This window comes from Lolium rigidum, chromosome 1 (assembly GCF_022539505.1).
Source record: "Lolium rigidum isolate FL_2022 chromosome 1, APGP_CSIRO_Lrig_0.1, whole genome shotgun sequence".
Classification (NCBI taxonomy): domain Eukaryota; kingdom Viridiplantae; phylum Streptophyta; class Magnoliopsida; order Poales; family Poaceae; genus Lolium; species Lolium rigidum.
Window position 1 is genome coordinate 8,167,436 of NC_061508.1, and position 20,024 is coordinate 8,187,459.

Sequence of the window (20,024 nt, forward strand, 5' to 3'; positions counted from 1 at the left end):
CGCTCGTAGGTTAAATTCCTTTTGTTCGTGCTCATCCCACACAGGTACACCTTCGTCACGCCACAACTCTAAAAGTTCTTCAACCAATGGCCTCGGGTACACATCAATGTCGTTGCCGGGTTGCTTCGGGCCCTGGATGAGCACCGGCATCATAATGAACTTCCGCTTCATGCACAACCAAGGAGGAAGGTTATAGATACATAGAGTCACTGGCCAGGTGCTATGACTGGAGCTCTGCTCCCCGAAAGGATTAAAGCCATCTGTACTTAGACCAAATCTTAAGTTCCTTGCGTCATCTGAAAATGACTTGAACTCTCTGTCGATTTTTCTCCACTGCGACCCGTCAGCGGGGTGTCTCGAGCATCACATCTTTCTTACGGTCCTCTTTGTGCCATCGCAACAACTTGGCATGCTCTTTGTTCCGGAACAAACGTTTCAACCGTGGTATTATAGGAGCATACCACATCACCTTCGCAGGAACCCTCTTCCCGGGGGTGGACTCACCCTCAACATCGCCAGGGTCATCTCGCCTGATCTTATACCTCAATGCACTACATACCGGGCATGCATTCAAATTCTCGTACTCCCCGCGATAGAGGATGCAGTCATTGATGCATGCATGTATCTTCTGCACCTCTAATCCTAGAGGGCAGACAACCTTCTTTGCTTCGTACGTGCTAGAGGGCAACACGTTCTCCCCTGGAAGCATCTTCTTTATTATTTTCAGCAACTTTTCAAATCCCTTGTCAGAAGTACCATTCTCTGCCTTCCACTGCAGCAATTCCAGCGTGGTACCCAGCTTTTTCTGACCATTTTCGCAATTTGGGTACAACAGTTTGTTGTGATCCTCTAACATTTTCTCCAACTTCAACCTCTCCTTTTCATTTCCGCAGTTCATCTTCGCATCAAGAATGGCCCGACCCAAATCGTCATCCGGATCATCAAAAATCGGCTCATCGAAAATGAGCTCTTCTTCAGCTTCGTCTTCCCCCATTCTACTACCACCGTCTTCAGTGAATAAGGGATAGTTATCACTATCCTCTTCTTCTTCGTTGTCTTCCAATATAACCCCTCTTTCTCCGTGCTTGGTCCAACAATTATAGCTGGGCATGAAACCATTCTCCAGCAGGTGGACGTGAAGGGTCTTCGAGGTAGAGTAATTCTTCATATTCTTACAGGAACTACATGGATAATACATGAAACCATTCGACCGCTCTGTTTGCCTCAGCCACGTTGAGAAAATAATGCATGCCAGTAATGAACTCGGGATGGCACCGGTCACCGTACATCCATTGTCGACTCATCTGCATTTTATATATATCAAAAATCATTAAGTACACAACATCATGGATATATGAGTGACCAACTTAATTAATATTCAAGTTCATCACATAAAACTAATTGTTTTTTATAAAAGAAGAGGGGCTCACCGAGGTGGTACCGTGCCGGCTAGGGGACGACGCTGGCGATCGACAGCGGTAAGGACGGGGATGATACTAATTAAAACCTACAAAAAATACCATAATTTCAGCTCAAATTGCATATAAAAAAATAAAATCACTAACTTAGGCATTTAATCGAACACCTTGCTTGCACTACAAAAATAGTACGAGTTAAAACTACCAAAGAACTGAGCTAAATTAGGAACGCCGGAAGGAAGGATGATATTGCTAACCCTTGGATAGATGTATGCCGTTAATCTTGTTAAAATGGTGGAGAAAAATAAAGATTATTGGAGTGTGAGAGGTGGAGAAAAATTTAGAGTGTGAGCAAGAAGAGAAAAATGAGAGCCAGGGGGCTCGGGAAGGGATCTGGGCGATTTGATATAGCTGGGTACCCTTTGGTACCGGTTCGTGTTACGAACCGGTACCAAAGGTCCAGCCCGGGCCTCACCACGCGTCTGAATTTTGGCCGAAGACCTTTCGTACCGGTTCCTAACACGAACCGGTACGAAAGCTCCTCACGAACCGGTACCAAATCTCCTCGCCCGCCAGAGCCATTGAACCGGTATAGATGACCCCATTGGTACCGGTTCGTAAGGGAACCGGTACCAATGGCTTAGATGGATGAGAGGTTTTCTACTAGTGAAAGTTTGTAAGAAATGTTGGTTTTGTGACATAGAGGGACTATGTATCACTTTATTTGCGCCCTTTCGCTCGTATTTTGGAGTCATGTTTATCATATCGCTTCATGGAGAAAGATATGGAGATTTGTAGCATGCGAATAGTGCAAGACAAATCTTCTATCTTCTTGACTCAGGGCGATCGACGTCACGTCGATCCGTCATCCTTGAGACGTACGTGCGGACTCGGCGTTTTTGGCAAACGCTATCCTACTTGCGATGGAGACCCTAAAGGTGGTGCACAGTGTCGTCTACCGGCCGGGTGATGCTTTCTGTGGCTCATCGGTTGAATCTTGCACGAGATTTTGTCAATGGCGTCGGAAAATCGCTGCACCTACGCTGCTGAACTTTGGGATCGCCCAATAAATCCTCGCCGACGAGGAGTTGATCATATATCCTCCAACCATTTGTGAGTCGTTGATATCAGCTCTGTCACGACCAGGGGTCAGTCAATCAGTCATATGATATCAGTACGACTCCCCGTGTCGCCCCCCGCACCGGGCGACTCGGGCGGAAAACCTAGCGCCGCCGCCACCGCCTCCCCCTCCTCCGATCTCCCTCCTCCCTGCCGCCGGCGCGCGCGCGTGCGGGCAAAGCTCGTGAAGCTCTCGGCGGCGGCAGGTTTCCCTCTCGCGTCGCGCGCGGAGGTGACGTTGGATCTGCGGCGGGGTCATCGGCCGGCGGCGGGGCTGGTCGGCGGCCTCCATGGTGGGATCCAGGGTGGGATCCGGGGCGGCGGCCTCGGGCGGCGGTTTCTGCGGCGCGTCGCGCCGGCTGCCTTGGCAAGGGCTGCGGTGGCCGGGTGAGGCTTCGGCGATGCGGCCGGCGGCGGGGGTGACTCCGAAGGCTGCGGATCCGGCTTCTTCGTTGACATGGTCGCGCTTGGTGGTGGTCGGTGAGTCCTCCGCCCCCGGCGGACGACTCGACGACGGGTCTGAGGTCGGCGGCGGCCTCCTCTCCGCCGATGAGGTCGACCGGCGGGCGGCGGCGAGGGGGCCTGCTGCTCTGCCTTTTTAAGGTGGCGGTCCTAGGGTTTCTCTCGCGCCAAGTGAAGATCGTTCGGATGCTTCTTCTCATCGAGCTTGCTGGATTGTCGTGTTCCGGAAGACCCTGCCGGCGAAATTCATTGTGCGATCAATGCCTGAAGATTGCTGGATTGGGTGTTATCAGTCGAGCGCACCCATGTTTTTTATCTGACCGTTTGGTTTCGGAGGGAGCGCTTCGAAGCTCTGCTGGCTGTTAATATCATGGAGCTTGTTTTCTTTCCATGGTGCTGGCGGAGAAGGTCATGAAAGTCAAGATTGGTGGAAGAGCAATGGTGGTCGGATCTTGGTGGGAGATGAAATTGGCTTGGTGTTCCGGGCTTCACAACAGCGGTATGGAAGTGGGGGCGACAACACAGGTGAAGTTCAGAGTCCTACCTTTCAGGGTGAAAACCCAAGGTCTGGCCTTAACTGGTTGTGCCTGGCAATGATCTTGTTGGAGGCATTGTTTTGAGAGCGGGGGCTATCTTCAGGGTGAAAACCTAAGATCTTGGATCGGGCGACGACGGTGTTAGAGCACTGTTCCCTTCTTGAAGGCGTCATTTTTGGAGAGTCTGTATTTCAGGTGTTGTCTTGGCGGTGGATGTATTGCTGTTGTTAGGCCCGAGATACTGTAGCGGGACTTTTGTTTCTTAGTTTTCTTTTCTTTTTTTGGCTGTGTGCATCCGTAGTGCCATTAGGGTGGTGCGTTGTTGCAGAGGCTGGGTGTATTTGGTATCTTTTGATATTAATATATTCCCTTTATCGAAAAAATATGATATCAGTAAGTAGAGTTCCCAATTATATGCCTTGTTACCACAAACATTCAGTTGATTTTTTTAAATCCGTTACCATGATCGAGCAGGCCACGTACGGCAGTGTGATCAATCGACGTTTAGATCAGATTCACAGTGCCGACTGTCACTTGTTAGTTTGTTACCAGTGCGGTCCAGTCAAGTGACACTCATTTGATCTGGAATACAGTGCTGTTGTGCTTTTTTATATAAAAGCTACAGTGATGTTCTATTTATTGTATTTGTATGTATTGGTGTTTTATTTTTTAGTCTTACATGATGTACAATATATATTTATTGTATTTGTACATGCTAAATATGTGGTGAGAGAGATTGTTGGTAAGAAATCATCTCTTAATTAAGAGAAGGCAAAAAAAAAATCTTTCCTTTTTCTCCATCTCAGTGTTTATTCTACGTAGCATTTTAATATATAACCATTGTACATACTTTTATTATCATTGTCCTCATTCATAGCAAGTGAAATCTCTTTGTCCTGAAAGAAACACCCCTCTGGCTATTTGCATCATTCAGATTCTTCCTTTCTTGAAGTGCATGATGTTACACACTAGGTAAAATAGTCGTCGCGAACCGTGACCAACCTCTTTTCATCTATCTTTGTGAATGCGGGAGACAACATGTGTCGCATTCTATCCTCGTTCCTGGTTTGCCGATTCGATCGATAACGACTCCAGCTGAGGGAACTGGACTGACAAGAGCCATGATTTTGCTCCATTATTAACCACTAAAAAAGGATTTTGTTCCATGCGATGACTGCGTTGTGTGCAAATTTTATCTAGATTTGATCTATCTAGACGCATTCTAGTGATATACTCATATCCAGAAAAAGTTGCACCACTTATTTTAAAATGGGGGGAATATATAGCTTGAAGTTGCGGTACTATCACGAAACGAGCAATGCTTGCAGGTTTGCAACATTCCATGTCCATGGATTAATGGGGCAACGTTTATCTGTTTGCAAAGACGCTTTTTAGTGTATAAATACGTAAAGATCTAGATAAAACTGAACTGTATGACATGTAATTCGAGATAGAGGATGGACACAAATCTGCTATCCTCTTGACCACGGCCGGCCGAGGTCACGTCGGTCCTATCATTGGGACGTGAGGGCTCAACGTTTTTGGCAAATAGCATCCTACTTGAGACGGAGACGCCAAAGGTGGTGTATAGTGTCGTGTGATGCTTTCTGTTGCTCATCGCTCTTGGACAAGATTTTGTCAATGGCATCGGAAATCGCTGCACCAACACTGCTGAACTTTGGGCTCGCCCAATAAATTATGATCGCCAATGAGGGGTTGATATGGACGCATATCAGCTGGCACATAGATATCCTCCAACCGTTCGCGCGTTGATATGGGCAGTTTGGACACCACGTTCACGACCAGGGGTCAGTCATATGATATCAGTACGTGGTGCTCCCAATTATAAATGGCTTCTTACCACAAACATTTGTTGATTTTTCTAGTCCTTTACCGTGATCGAGTAGGCCACGGCAGTGTGATCTATCGACCAGATATTTACACTGCTGACTGTCACTTGCTTCCGGTGACTCGAGTCACGTGACTCCCAATGATTTTATCTGTAATAGTACAATGTTGTTTATTTATTGCATTTGTATATATTCAAGTTTAATTTATATGGTGAAGTATATCATGAACCTTTACAATACGCTATGTAAAATATGTGTTGAGTAGCCGAGAAGAAGGACAGCCCCAAAGACCATTTTATCTAGTCCTATCTTGTGAGCAAAATGGAGAACATATTTGAAACATATAGGAATGATGTTTGTTTCCCCAATCCAGGTATTATTTTCCATAGATCAACTATTTATATTGCATTATATATGAACATATTGGAAACATCTAGGAAATAAACATCATTCCTATAATGGAGAACTATCATTTTCCATAGATCAACTACTTCAGTTCTTTGCTCATTTACAAGTGCAATTGAGTAAGTGGATAAGTATATGGGGCATTGTATTTCAGCGGATAATGATATTTCCCAAAAATAAATCTCCTCTGTGGCAGCTTGGGATCTTGTCTGCAAAAAGCCCAAGTTCTCCATAAATTTTGGAATCACCACAATCCTACTTCGTTTAGGTTAATATGGTTATCATATTAGCATCTATGTATCCCTCCATTCAAAGAAAGTGAAATCTATTTCTGGTCGCTTAAACTTTTTCCTCTGTATAAAAAAGTCTAGCAGTTGTGTCAGATCAAGCAAGGTAACACAGTTTTTATTATGGAAAGGTGCATGCATGTGAAGATGTTAATCCCCAATCACTAGTCCTCTCTTGTACTAGATGAAAATATTTTAGTACAACGAATGGCAAATGATCATATTGAGAAGCATATTTTTCAATTACCAGATTCATTTGAGGCTTTCAATGAACCATCTGAACAACAGCAAGGTGTCCAAAATATTGAGGCTAAAGATTCTTAACGATGTTTGGAAATATGCATCGGGTGATTTTTTCTATAAAGCGTATGAAACCTTTCGAGGGCCTGTTCATACGCCCCTTCTTTCAAATGTCTATGTCATTAGTGATGCTATAGAAGAAGCACAAGACCATTTGCTGGTACTTTCTTCATAATAGGCTAAGCACTAGAGCTCCTGCAAAGAAATAATTTCTTACTTCCAGGTTTTACTTGCATAATGTGGGGTTTAACTCATATATAATCTAGAGATGAAGTATTTTTACGTTGCACCTTTGCATCTTGGTATTGGTCATCCTTGGTGTATGGTTGTGTTAATTCAGATGATGTTCATGTTATCCATCACTCCCTTAAAGTATTCCTTAAACAACGCCTTTTTCAAGGAGATATTCATTTTGTCTCCAAACATTTTTTATTGATGAGAAGTTTAAACAGGACCTAGGCTAGGTTACTCTCATGTGCAGAAAGAAGTTTATCACTCTTGGACCTTGGGTGCACAAGTTTGTCTGATTTAGCCCTTCCTTTTTCTTAGTTTTCCTAGTTTCCTCTTATTTTGTACCTTTACTAAAGTAGGGTCATGTGCCCCCCCCCCGAAAGATATACTTTCATAATATATTTATTTAATATTGTAGTTGTTGATGTTTTCTTCTATATTTATTTGTTCAAAATTAGTAAGCTTTGATTTTTGACTAAAATTATATGTCATGGATTTTGGACGCAAGAGTACTACATAGTAGTAGATATTTATCCTCACCAATACTAGTTATGTACCCTCAAATTCTACCATACATAGTTTTATTATTTTGAATATGTAGTTTCTTAGATTGATCTAAACCATCTTTGACATTAAAAAGTAATAATGTAAAATTTGGGAATGGCAAGAGGGAAACTAGCTAGGTTGGACAACAACTAATATTAGGTAGGATCCACTCCCAAAGGGATGCTAGCATGGAAAAATATTTTGACATGCTAAATCCTCTAGCTTCACCTCATGTGGATACAAATGATTGAGATTCCTCTATTTCCAAATGTCTCAAAGCACATAGAGTCAAAAGTGATATCTGTTTTTATACTCGACTCGTTACCAACAAAGATTTGGCATGTATTCTAGCGCCCACGTCACGGGAACCACCATTTATAACGCTATGTCCGCTATAGCCAGCTACTCAAAACGGGACAAAGAGCAATTAGTGGACACTACCTTCTTGTGTCTAAAATACCACACCATGACGATGCACGCATAGGCTAGGTTTGCATTATGACCTTATAGTATGTATAAACTTTTCGAGAAACTTCACCGTGTAATCTAACCTTGCATAAACCAAGCCTAGATTGGCCAACCAAAAGACTGGTCAGGTAACACAATACCAGCATGCTATCTTTTCGAGAAGGCTCACAGATAGTTGGGTTTACAGCTTAGAGGAATGATACGGGTTCAAGTTCGCGGTTGCAATTATATGATTTTACCAAACACACATATGTTGACTTTTAAGACTGTTACTGTAATTGAGTTGGACACGACAAAGTGGTTGATTCACCTGAATTTCCCTATGCTGACTATCGCTCTCGTTTCAAGTGTCATCAAGTCAGAGGAATCCCCAACAATTTGATCGAGAATACAATGTTGTTAGCTTATTTTATTCTGTTTGTATGTGTGGCTATTTTACGTAAAATATATTTGTAATTGTGACGGTGAAATACATGTTTTACACAATTCACCATATATACTACATAATTATGTAATGCAATTTTTCCACGGTATATCGCATAAAGTTTGCTCTCACTAACTAAGAGTAGGGACCAGACCGCAAGTGTAGCGGTGCATGTGTGCAGTCCTGTGAACGGATCAACAGAACATGGTAGATGAAGGATGCTAGAGCAATTATGGGTGATATAGTGCAGGCATTATTTCTCCCACTAAGGGGTTACCATTCAGCAAAATAATTAATTTTGTTATCACATATATACGATTGGATAGACATCATTAGTTTTTTTTTTTGAAAAGAGATGGACATCATTAGTTGTGTCAAATCCGGACTCTCACACTTATGACTTACGAGTATAAGTAGATATAGATATTTTTCTTCTCTAAGAGTAGTTGACGTCAAATATAAGACCGGATAGTGAAAATGACGCACTACTGCTCAATTGCAAGGATATATGCCGGGTGCATGCGGACTTAGCGGATGCCGACGTTCGACTCGAATCTTCGGATGGCGGCAAGAGACTGCCAAATGGAAACATGTTCATCTTTGTTTCTTGAGAATTAGGGTTACAAGGGGATCTCTTCCCTCAAATGTACCTATTTGCCTTGCCTATTTATAGGGTGGATGAGAGGAGGAAGAGAGAGTATGTACATTATAATTTTGTTCTCCTCTTTTGTGGATTTATATCAAGATACCCCGGTTATCTTCCCCTCACCCCCACCCTCTAGGGGGAAGGGATATTCTTGCCTATTTACATCTAAGGGGAATACTCCCTTGCCCCCACCCCCACCCTCTAGGGGGAAGGGATATTCTTGGAATCTTCTCTAGCACGACAAGAGTCTTTGCGATGTAGCATAGCTAAAGTTTGAGAGGGTGTCGTCAAGGAACTCAAAAACATGTCGTGAAGGAACCCAACAATGTTTTGTCTCAAGAGTTCTAGAGGATACATCATCGCATACGTAGAGAGGAGTGTCATACAAGTATCTCTGAAAGTTTGTAAGAAAAGGACACCGAACTGGGATGAGGCTCCCCCGACACTAGTATGTACCCTCAAACTCTAGTGGAACTCCACTTTTAGTTTTTTCCATTTATCTTTGACGATAAATACTAACTCAATTTGTGTCTTCATGAAAAGAATCTAATCAATGTTGATATAACCTGGACAAACATACTAGAATATGATTTTGATTAATTTGAGGAAATTTTTGTAAAGGTGCCCTACAATATCATGAAAACTAAATGTTAATTAAATATAAAATTATTCAAAGCACAAACAAATCAGAATATGATTTTGTAAAAGAAATATAATTTAAATATCAATATTACAAGTGTGGATGGTTCATATAAATACTGAAGTTGCTTAAATTTCTAACCAAAAACGGCATCAATTATAAAGTTGAGTAAATATTATAAATTAATCCCAAACTATAACTACTTCATGCCTTTGTCCCCCATGTGCGCCTGGTTCTGATAAAACAATGTTCGCATATCATTCTCGACGGCTCCAATGGACCGAATTAGGAAGTTACATCCTTGGTGTGTCTCCTTCATTCTCCTCATAACTACGGGCCCGTGGCTTCATGTGCAGCTACCTCGACACCGACAATCCCTACCACGACATCGACCATGGTGACGCCCTGCATGGATACCTTGACGAAGCTTGCACTTCCCAATGCTCTCGGGTACCTCCACGCCGGCACAAAGAGCTATCACCTCGCCTGAGCACCTCATCATCTTGCTCTACAACCCAAGCTTCTGCACCGCGACACCGTACAACGTTCCCGCTATACTGCATGTGATGTCAGCCAAATGATTTCTACCTCTTGAATATAAACATACTACATAGCCTCCTTCCATCACTTCGAACATTTGAAAATCTGGTTAGTGCATCAATCTTATTTTACCGACGCTTCTGCTGTTCACGACTCTACAACTTCGGTCCGGCCAGCCGAAGGACTGACCACGCAACACAACGCCGGCATGCATGCTCTCTATTCGATCGAGAGCTGGGTAGCGCAAGGCAGGAGCAACAGTACATACACAAACATTAATTATGACCAGCATGCACTCGATGTCGTATGATCGTGTCACCGCAGCGTCCCGGAACATGCTATCGATCGCGAGTCAGACGAGCCTGCCTGCCAAGGTTTCACGGTGTCTCCACTGCCCGCGCGCACCTAAAGCTAGCTGCATGTTATGACTTGCTTAACCACTCGACGTTCACCAACCGCGCGCGCGGGTGGCGGTCCGCGAGAACTGAGAAGAAACCACCTATAAATCTCCCCCTGACGTTGAGCTTGAGCATCGCCGGAATCAGTAAACAACCGAGCTTCCTAGGCACAGATCGAGTCGCCCCCGGCCGGTATATATAATACAGCCGCGACGCCGTGTGGGTACGGTCACCGGTCCGGCACAGCTAGCTAGCTAGCACGTACAGTACATACACCGTAGCGCGCGGCCGCCATGTCCAGCGAGGTGCACTCGGCGCCACCGACGCCGCGGCCGGTGTCGACCCCGCCGTCGCAGATGCACTCCCCGGCGCCCAGCCGGTCGCCGCTGCGCGCGATGGTGACGCCGCTCGCCAGCCCCGTGAGGAAGGCGGTGGCGAGCGTGAAGGGCTACCTGGAGGAGGTGGGCCACATCACGCGGCTCGCCGACCCGCACGACGCCTGGCTCCCCATCACCGCGTCCCAGAGCGGCAACTCCTACTACGCCGCCTTCCACAGCCTCAGCTCCGGCATCGGCTTCCAGGCGCTCGTGCTCCCCGCCGCCTTCGCCTCACTCGGATGGTATACCTTCCTACTCTACTCACCGAGCTAGCTATTTAGCTAGTAGTCTAGTACTTCCAGTGAATTAAATTTGATTCCTGCAGGGCGTGGGCGATCGTCTGCCTGACCGTGGCGTTCGCGTGGCAGCTCTACACGCTGCGGCTGCTGGTGAACCTCCACGAGCCCGTCGCCGGCGGCACGCGGTACAGCCGGTACATGCACCTCGCCACGACAGTTTTCGGTGCGTCCCTCCCTAGATATACACCCTTTCCTCAATTCCCGCGCGCGATTCCTCTTTTCAGTCTTAACACGACATCATCATGCATGTGCCAAACCACGTTTCTGTCTTTCTCTTCCACGCTCATCGCACGCCTGCGTTCTTTCAGGCGAGAAATGGGGGAAGATCCTGGCGCTGCTCCCGACGATGTACCTGTCGGCGGGCACCTGCACGGCGCTCATCATCGTGGGCGGCGGCAGCATGAAGATCCTCTTCAGCATCGCGTGCGGGCCGGCGTGCGTGGCGCGGCCGCTCACCACCGTGGAGTGGTACGTCGTCTTCATCTGCGTCGCCGTGGTGCTCTCCCAGCTCCCCAACCTCAACTCCATTGCCGGCGTCTCCCTGGTGGCCGGCACGGCCGCAGTCGGGTACTGCACCATGATCTGGGCCGTGTCCGTGGCCAAGGGGAGGTTGGCCGGCGCGTCCCACGACCCGGTCAAGGCCGCCGGCGACGTGGACAGGACCATCGCGGTCCTCAATGGCCTCGGCATCATCGCGTTCGCTTTCAGGGGGCACAATCTTGTCCTCGAGATTCAGGTAAAAGCGTCAGCAGCCGTGGAAATCAATTCCTATGTTATCCTAGCCTCCACCCCACTGAGCCAGTGAGGAAGTGAAGTAGAAAAGTCACTGAGTGAGTGTGTTTCGCTTTGCTCATCGATCGCAGGGCACAATGCCGTCGACTCTGAAGCACCCCTCTCACGTGCCCATGTGGAAGGGCGTCAAGTTCGCCTACGCCGTCGTCGCCCTCTGCCTGTACCCCGTCGCCGTCGGCGGCTTCTGGGCCTACGGCGACCAGATGCCGCCCAACGGGGTCCTCAGCGCGCTCTACAAGTTCCACAGCCGGGACGTGTCAAGGCTGGTGGTGGGGCTGGCGACGCTGCTGGTGGTCGTCAACTGCCTCACCACGTTCCAGCTCTACGCCATGCCGGTGTTCGACAACATGGAGGCCGGCTACGTGCACAAGAAGCACCGGCCGTGCCCCTGGTGGCTGCGCGCGGGGTTCCGCACCTTCTTCGGCGCCGTCAACCTCCTCATCGCCGTCGCCATGCCCTTCCTCTCGGAGCTCGCGGGTCTCCTCGGGGGCATCTCGCTGCCGGTGACGCTCGCCTACCCGTGCTTCATGTGGGTGGCGATCATGAAGCCGCCGAGAGGCTCGGCGATGTGGTGCCTCAACTGGGCGCTCGGAAGCCTCGGCATGGTCCTCAGCTTCGCCCTCATCGTCGGGAACCTGTGGGGGCTCGTTGCCAGAGGCCTTCATGTGCACTTCTTCAAGCCCGAGTAGTGCCAATCAAGAAGCAACAGAAGACAAAATGCGATGCAGTGCTGTCTCGTTTTCCCCCCTTTCTTTCTGAGAAATATATGGTGTCGTGTACTGAAACCTGAAACCTGAATCGATTTTCTTTGGAAGCACAGCTGAATTTACGTTTCAACATACTACTATTAAAGATCAGCAGTTAATATAGCATGCTTGTGGGGCTATGTTGTTTTCAGTTACAAAACATTCAGATCAGCGTGCATATATAGGGTAATGAATACTTTGAAGCATAACAGCCGAGAACAGCACATATATAGGAACAAAAGGAATAATCAGATACAAAACGAACAGGTTTTAAGGTGTGCATTCGAACATTATAGCTGCTTCTCCCAGACACAAAATTATATGGCAGTTCTCAAATTTTCTGAAGCTACAAGGAGTGTAACGAAAATCCAGATGGATACAGATAAATCTAATGTAATTGTTTAGCCCGGATGCATTCTCTAGGAGAAGGAAAAAAAAAAGTGCCTACACTACACTCTACATGATTAGCGAATCACAAGTATCTCTATCACATTATTATATGCATGAACCTGAACTAATGATAAACTACTGACACTATTCCGCATATAGCACAAACTAACAGCACCGGCAGCAGATTACATCTCGGCATGTGTACGGTCTAGCTCGGGCTTCTAGTTCTTCCAATGGAGGCACTGCTTCCAGGATATATCCCTTCTCTCTAGAGAGGCAGAGGTCATAGAGGTTCCTGCAGATACCATTGCTGAACGGATAAACCTTGCTAGGGACTCCCCTGAAAGTGGCATTTGAATGATTCGTTACTGATGATCTAATGAAAAGCAAATATAACAAGAAAAATGCTACCCTTCAGCCATTTTAATACCTCAGGTAAGTGATTCGCCTCCTTCTGGCAATTTCATACGTTGTTTGGTTCGTAAGAGCAAGGTAACTGCAGATATACACAAGCTTGTGAATACAACAATCACCACTGAAAGAGAGCCCCGGTACTATGTGGTATTACAACATCTAAGCTTCAACTATTTTGGTTAACTTTTAGAGTGGTAGTTCTAACCAGCTTAAGTTGCCAACGTAGTTTTACCTTCCATTTACTTGTCAGAAAAACCACGGTAGAAAACTTAAGGTCAGTGGCTATTTTAATTATTTTTGTTTATCTTCTGTAAAGTAAATGCGATGGCCAAGAGAACTCATACTATAGTGAATATATAAGAATAAAACCTTACGTATGCAACATCAGTAGGATCAGCAAAATTACGAGGATTAATATCAACAGCACCAACAATATCAAACCAGTCAAACCCCTCAACCTGTCCAATTAAAAGACAAATAAAATGTGTGGTGAACCAAATTCAGGATTAAATCCACAAAAGTCTTATGAGTCGTGAAACTAGATCTAAAAGTTATAAACACATACCAGGACTCCTTTATGTCCAAATGTAAGAACTGAATGTAGAGAGCAACAGTCCAAACAATTAAAGTTGTTTCTTCAAATAAGTACCACCTAGAAAAGGTCAATTATGCAAGGATGAAAGCTATATGGACTTTTGAGGGGTCATAAAATAGAATTACATATGCATAATCAGATGTATTATCAGAAGCATGTAAGTGCAATACATGTATAAAAAACTAATGCATATTAAGAGGACATCCCTAATAACAGAACTAATAAATTGGAGGGCTGCAATTTTAGTTATATCAGGCAGATTACTTAAGATCAATAATCATTGATCTTCTTCCATCCTACAAAACAACCAGGGGTCCAGGACAGAACGAGCATTAGCATGACCCCAGTTATCCTCCAAAGCATATTCACATGACTCATGAGACATGCCACCACGTCAAGCACTGAATGTCAAGATTTTGGCAGATCTGACTATATTAGGTAAAGCTTGATGGACTTCGTTGGCAAAAATAAATAAAGTATTGCCAATTTCACTCGATCAGTACTAGGGGAAAGGGTGGGAATGGACATCACATCAGTATGCAGTTCCAATTGCATCCAAGGAATTAGTTGTTAATACTTATTGCAAAGAAAGTACGATGGATTGTCTAATTATTAGGTAGAAGGTCAGTCCTTCATTACGAGGCAACTTCTATATAGTGAGGTTCTGGATATGTTGTTTGGCCACAGGGACCACGGAGTACAGAAACTGGAAAAGGTAAGAACGTAGTTGTATTTAGACATAATTGCACATTTACCATGCATCTGAGATGCAAATATGTTCCAGATATGCTGCACAACATGTAAATCCAAAACTCACCAAAAACGACAATGATTCCGTTTGCCAATGCATGTTCCGAGCCATGTACAGTGATGATCAAATTTGAGAACACATTTATCACAATCATGACAATGCTTGGTGCGTGGTGGCTGTAAAAGGGAGTTGATCAGAAAAAGATGAGCTTTAGAAAGCCAGCATAACAGAAATGTGAGCTAATTAAGGATATGGCGATGGATCGTGCATATGCTGTGACATATACATATTAGAGAATAATAATCAACTGATCTTCTCTTTCTATTTATTTTTCTCAAAGCATTTTATTTGTTCTGCTAAAAGCACTAAAATCAAGATTCCAAGCAGGTATACTGCTTCCTGGTTATTTTGTCATTTCCTTGACTACAGAGCACATTACACTAGACTGCAACCTTAGAAAAAATAGAGATACCTGAATGAGATGGCAGGACGAGCAAGTCAAATCCCTAAATAAAATGGAAGCAATATAAGCATATCACATAAAAAAAAAGTAGATAAAAACAACACCTCCGAAGAGGGAAAAAACACTTATTATCAAATCCAGACAAGTGTACCTGCTGTTAGATCCAGGAGGATACAGATCCATCATTTGCAGAAGCAACGAAGTTGTAGTGGATTGTTGGTTTTGTTCCGCTATTTTGCTGCGACTCATGGAAGAATTTAAGCTTCCATCTTTTGGTACTGGCCTGTCTTTTCTTAATCATGAAAAGGGACATTATCAGCTTAGCTTAAAGTAAGTCCGCGCAACCTGTAGGCTCCATGACTCAGATATGGATGTCATAAGGCCACACAGAAGGAACTTACGACATTACTTTGAGAGAGTCTCTGTATTAATAAAGGTTGCATGCATCCCTGATCCAGCTCTCAACATATCAGCCACATACCTAACAACAGCAAAAGGATGGACAAAAGTATAAGGTAACCCTGGATCAATGTATTAATGTTTGGATGGACAAAAGTAACACTGACAAGACAAGGGTCAATTACCCTGGCGACGATTTAGCTGTATACAAGTACTGCAGTAAGGTAAGCAGCACCATCACTCCATATAACATCATATGCCTGCCATGAAAAAACGGACAGTGGGAATACTGAAGATAGACGAGACTAGTAAGGTTTGTTCCAGATTAAAACGTCGCCAGTGTCTAGTGAGAACATAGAAGTAGATAATATGTTGAATTCGCATTATTAGTAAATGGTAGCCAAGAGCTAGGAGCAAACCGAGCCCAAGCAATCTAGCAATATGTTAACACATGTAATCTGAAAAGCAGAAAATTCAGGGAGAAACACAGTAGTGGTTATACCAGTTGCCCTGGCGGATTTGGCTCTGGAGGGTGGGATCGAGCAGCAAGATAGCACCAATGAAGAACACATGCAGCAGCAGCACGACTACCCGGACATACCTCCACGGCTTCCTCCCTGCACTCAAATCCCCAGCCGCCGATCAGTTCTTCAGGCATTCAGACCCAGGAGACGGAACCACCCTCATTGTGACCAAATCGAACAAGCGACGAACCGTGGGAGCCGTGACGCTGGACTTGGGACGGGACTCTGGCGCCCTCTTCGGGATCGCTTGCCCCGCAGCAGGGCATCCTCGCCGCCGCGCCGACGAGAGAAGGAGGAGGGAGGCGGTGCTCGGTACTTTCGCGGGAGGACCAGCCGGTCGGTCCGTGCAGTTTACGGTGGCGAAGCCCATCTGGCAGTAAACGAACGTTCCACGGGCCCTTTTCTAGTTGGGCCAAGAATCTGGGCCCAAACCAGCCCGTCTGGCGAGCCCATCCCACTGTAACAACCTGCCCATCGTCGTAACAGACGACTGAAAATTTTCCGAGATCCCAACAGACTTCCGCCTATACGGCGCGCGCGCGAGAAAGCCATCTATAAATGCCCACCCTAACCTCATCTCCCGCGGAGCCATTTATCTTCGCTGCGCCATCCCATCCCAACTCATCTCATCTCCCTAGCTCGAGGTCGAGATGGCGGCGGCGGCGGCGCTGGTTACGCTCGCCTGCGTCTGCTCGCTCGTCGTCTCCGCGCACGGCGAGGCGCCGTACAAGTTCTTCGACTGGAATGTCAGCTATGGCGACATCAACCCGCTCGGAGTTCCGCAGCAGGTACCATCTATCATCTATGCCAAAGCTACGCTGGTTTGATCTACACACGACACGATGGTTTTGATCGATGTTGACCCGTGTTTGCTTTCCTCTCCAGGGTATTCTGATCAACGGGCAGTTTCCGGGGCCGGAGATCGACTGCGAGACAAACGCCAATCTGATCATCAATGTGCACAACAGCTTGCCGGAGCCATTCCTACTTTCATGGCAAGTTTTTTTTTTTTTTTTTTTTTTTGCTTACTCGATAGTCGTATCTTCTGATTTGTCGCACCAGTTCTTCTGATTTGTTTGTAACTGGCTTACCTTACTTGAAACCTGCTTAAAGATTCAGTAGTACGATGGCGGTACACCAATTCAATCTCATTAATTCTTTCTCGTTTGGATCAGTTTAGCTTACTCAAACCTTTGTTTACGTTGTAGTAAAAAATTCTATCACTTTAATCTGCACTAGTTTATGATGTCGTCCGGATTAAATAAAGCGGTCGCTCGCAAAAGCGGAAGTTTGTTTGCGTATAGCATCGGTTAGAACTAGAGAGTCGTGCAACGCCGTATGGTTTACGCCTGGCATCTAATCTTGAGTTCGATCAGTATACAAGATCAGATGCATTCATATTCCCCATATCAAGTATGGCAATTGCAAACACACATGACACACGACATGTCTAATTGTGGTTGTTTGATGGAAACTGCATGATATTCCTAAAACAAATGTAGATCATATATATATCACCTTCCGGATATCTCGGGTACTGGAAACAAGTTAGCCTATATGTAGCATCGATGCACTTTTTTCACTTATCATTTGTGCAAATGCAACAGGAATGGTATCCAGCAAAGAAAGAACTCGTGGCAGGATGGCGTGTCCGGCACCAACTGCCCGATTCCTCCTGGCCAGAACTACACATACCGCATGCAGGCCAAGGACCAGATCGGCAGCTTCTTCTACTACCCCTCGCTCGCCTTCCACAAGGCTGCCGGCGGCTTCGGCGCCATCCGGATCAACAGCCGCCCGCGCGTCCCTGTCCCGTTCCCCCCGCCGGCCGACGAGTACACCGTGCTCATCGGTGATTGGTTCAACGCCACCCACAAGGTATTACGTACGGCATTACACATATGCTTGCACGCTGTATATCTATGGTTGCATTTGCTTGTACGAAATGCACATATCGATTCGTTCATGACTGAATGTTTTGGTTTTGCTTGTCAGGCTCTCCAAGCCACGATGGACAACGGAACGCAGCTGCCTTTCCCGGACGCCATCCTGATCAATGGCAAGGGGCCGCATGGCGGCGCAAACTTCACCGTCCAGCAAGGGAACACGTACAGGCTGCGCATCTCCAATGTCGGCCTGCAGAACACTCTGAACTTCAGGATCCAGGACCACAACGTGACGCTCGTGGAGGTGGAGGGCACGCACACGGTGCAGAACACCTACACCTCCATCGACGTCCATGTCGGGCAGTCGCTGTCCGTGCTCGTCTCCGCCGACCGCCTACCCAGGGACTACCACATCGTCGTCTCCAGCCGCTTCACCAACCAAACCCTTAACTCCACGGCCGTGCTGCACTATGCCGGCTCGAGCTTCCCCGCTTGGTGGCGGCCACCTGTTGTGAACACCAGCGACGTTGATTTTTCGCTCGAGCAGGCTCGCTCCATCAGGTACCGATCACATCATCTCAACCATCAACTTAAATTGTCAAATGGCTATATATTCGCCTGTTACTGAACTTGTTAACTGTGGCTGGCGTGCAGGACGAACCTAACGGCGAGCGGGCCAAGGCCAAACCCACAGGGGTCGTACCACTACGGGTCCATCAATGTGACCCGCACCATCAGGCTGGCCAACTCGGCTGGGCAGGTCGACGGTAAGCTGAGGTATGGCGTGAATGGCGTGTCGTACGTGGACGCTGCCACGCCCCTCAAGTTGGCCGACTACTACAACCTCACCGGCGTTTTCAAGATGGGCGGTATCGCAGATGCGCCCGCGACAACCAACGGGACGGGTCCGAATGAGACCAACACCGGCACAGAGTTGCAGAATGTGACGGCCGTCATGGACTCCGACCACCGCTCCTTCGTCGAAGTGGTGTTCGAGAACAATGAGGACACCGTCCAGAGCTGGCACCTCGATGGGTATAGCGTCTTCGTAGTCGGGTACGTGCATATATATTAATCATCATGAGAGCCATCCAATATGTTGGTTACACAATCTTTATTTGTTTGGTATGAACATTTCCCCTTTTCTTTGAACGGAAAACATTTCCAATTGGCTATGGTAGGATGGAAAAAGGAGTGTGGAGCGAGCAGAGCAGGACAACCTACAATCTTGTGGATGCAGTTGCGCGCTGCACGGTGCAAGTAAGATTTTCTTCCCCTTTTCACGATCTAGAGAAGATCCCGCAACGGCAGCTTATTTATGTTCGTAACTTTTTTGTTGTTATTACTTTGCGAAGGTGTATCCTAGAGCATGGACGGCCATCTTCATCGCACTGGACAACGTGGGCATGTGGAACCTGAGATCACAGGATTGGACAAGGAGGTACCTAGGCCAACAGTTCTACCTCCGGGTGTACACGCCAACACATTCCTTCCGTGATGAGCTCCCCATCCCGGACAATGCTCTCCTTTGTGGCCAGGCAACCAACACCAGCGGCCTCCCCTTCTCTCTATACTAAGCATTGTGGAATAGTGCGATTGATTGTATCAAAGTTATTTTTTAGTAGTTTGTTCAAGTCAAACTGTCAAAGACTGTTTGGCTCATCAGGTCTTGGTCTGGGTTTGAACCTCTCATCTCGAATCGTTTCAGGTTTGAGGCCTGAATGGCCTCATTATAAACAAGTGCGATATTTGATAGTATATGTCAATTTGTTATGTGGGCTATTTAGGTGGATTTATTCGTCATAACCAATTGTGTATCGTGGAGTAGAAGTGGGGTTTTTTGTTTCTAAACAAGATTGAATTTAAGTTTTTTCCCCGACCTTTTTAGATCAACATCCGAAGAGGTGGTTGTGTACGTCTTAGAGTTGGAGCTTACTAGCGCCTTCACTGTTAGTGAGATTCCTGATTTATCACTGGTCTCCATCTTTCTAGCCTGTGTTTAAAAGACGCACTTGCCTCTGTCGTCATGTGCATCCATAAACATCTTAATTTACATGAAATTGCTATATGTAGTTAGCCTGTACACCAACTTCGTTTTTACGTATACTATTTGCTTAT

The 20,024-nt window shown here is 46.1% G+C and overlaps 2 protein-coding genes and 1 pseudogene across 2 annotated transcripts; 2 read left to right on the forward strand and 1 right to left on the reverse strand.

The window, feature by feature from the left end:
• The first annotated feature begins 10,563 nt into the window (after positions 1 to 10,563).
• LOC124666987 (lysine histidine transporter-like 8) lies at positions 10,564 to 12,590 on the forward strand. The gene is made up of 4 exons (XM_047204324.1): positions 10,564 to 10,889; positions 10,973 to 11,109; positions 11,255 to 11,682; positions 11,810 to 12,590. The coding sequence occupies exons 1-4, from the start codon at positions 10,564 to 10,566 to the stop codon at positions 12,425 to 12,427; spliced, it is 1,509 nt and encodes a 502-aa protein (XP_047060280.1). The 3' UTR covers positions 12,428 to 12,590.
• Positions 12,591 to 13,039: 449 nt separating this feature from the next.
• On the reverse strand, positions 13,040 to 16,495 carry LOC124703646 (annotated as a pseudogene).
• A 175-nt stretch (positions 16,496 to 16,670) lies between these two features.
• Positions 16,671 to 19,483, forward strand: LOC124703656 (L-ascorbate oxidase homolog). Its single transcript, XM_047235883.1, has 7 exons — positions 16,671 to 16,808; positions 16,906 to 17,015; positions 17,628 to 17,898; positions 18,016 to 18,467; positions 18,561 to 18,962; positions 19,088 to 19,166; positions 19,262 to 19,483. The coding sequence occupies exons 1-7, from the start codon at positions 16,671 to 16,673 to the stop codon at positions 19,481 to 19,483; spliced, it is 1,674 nt and encodes a 557-aa protein (XP_047091839.1).
• Positions 19,484 to 20,024: the final 541 nt, after the last annotated feature.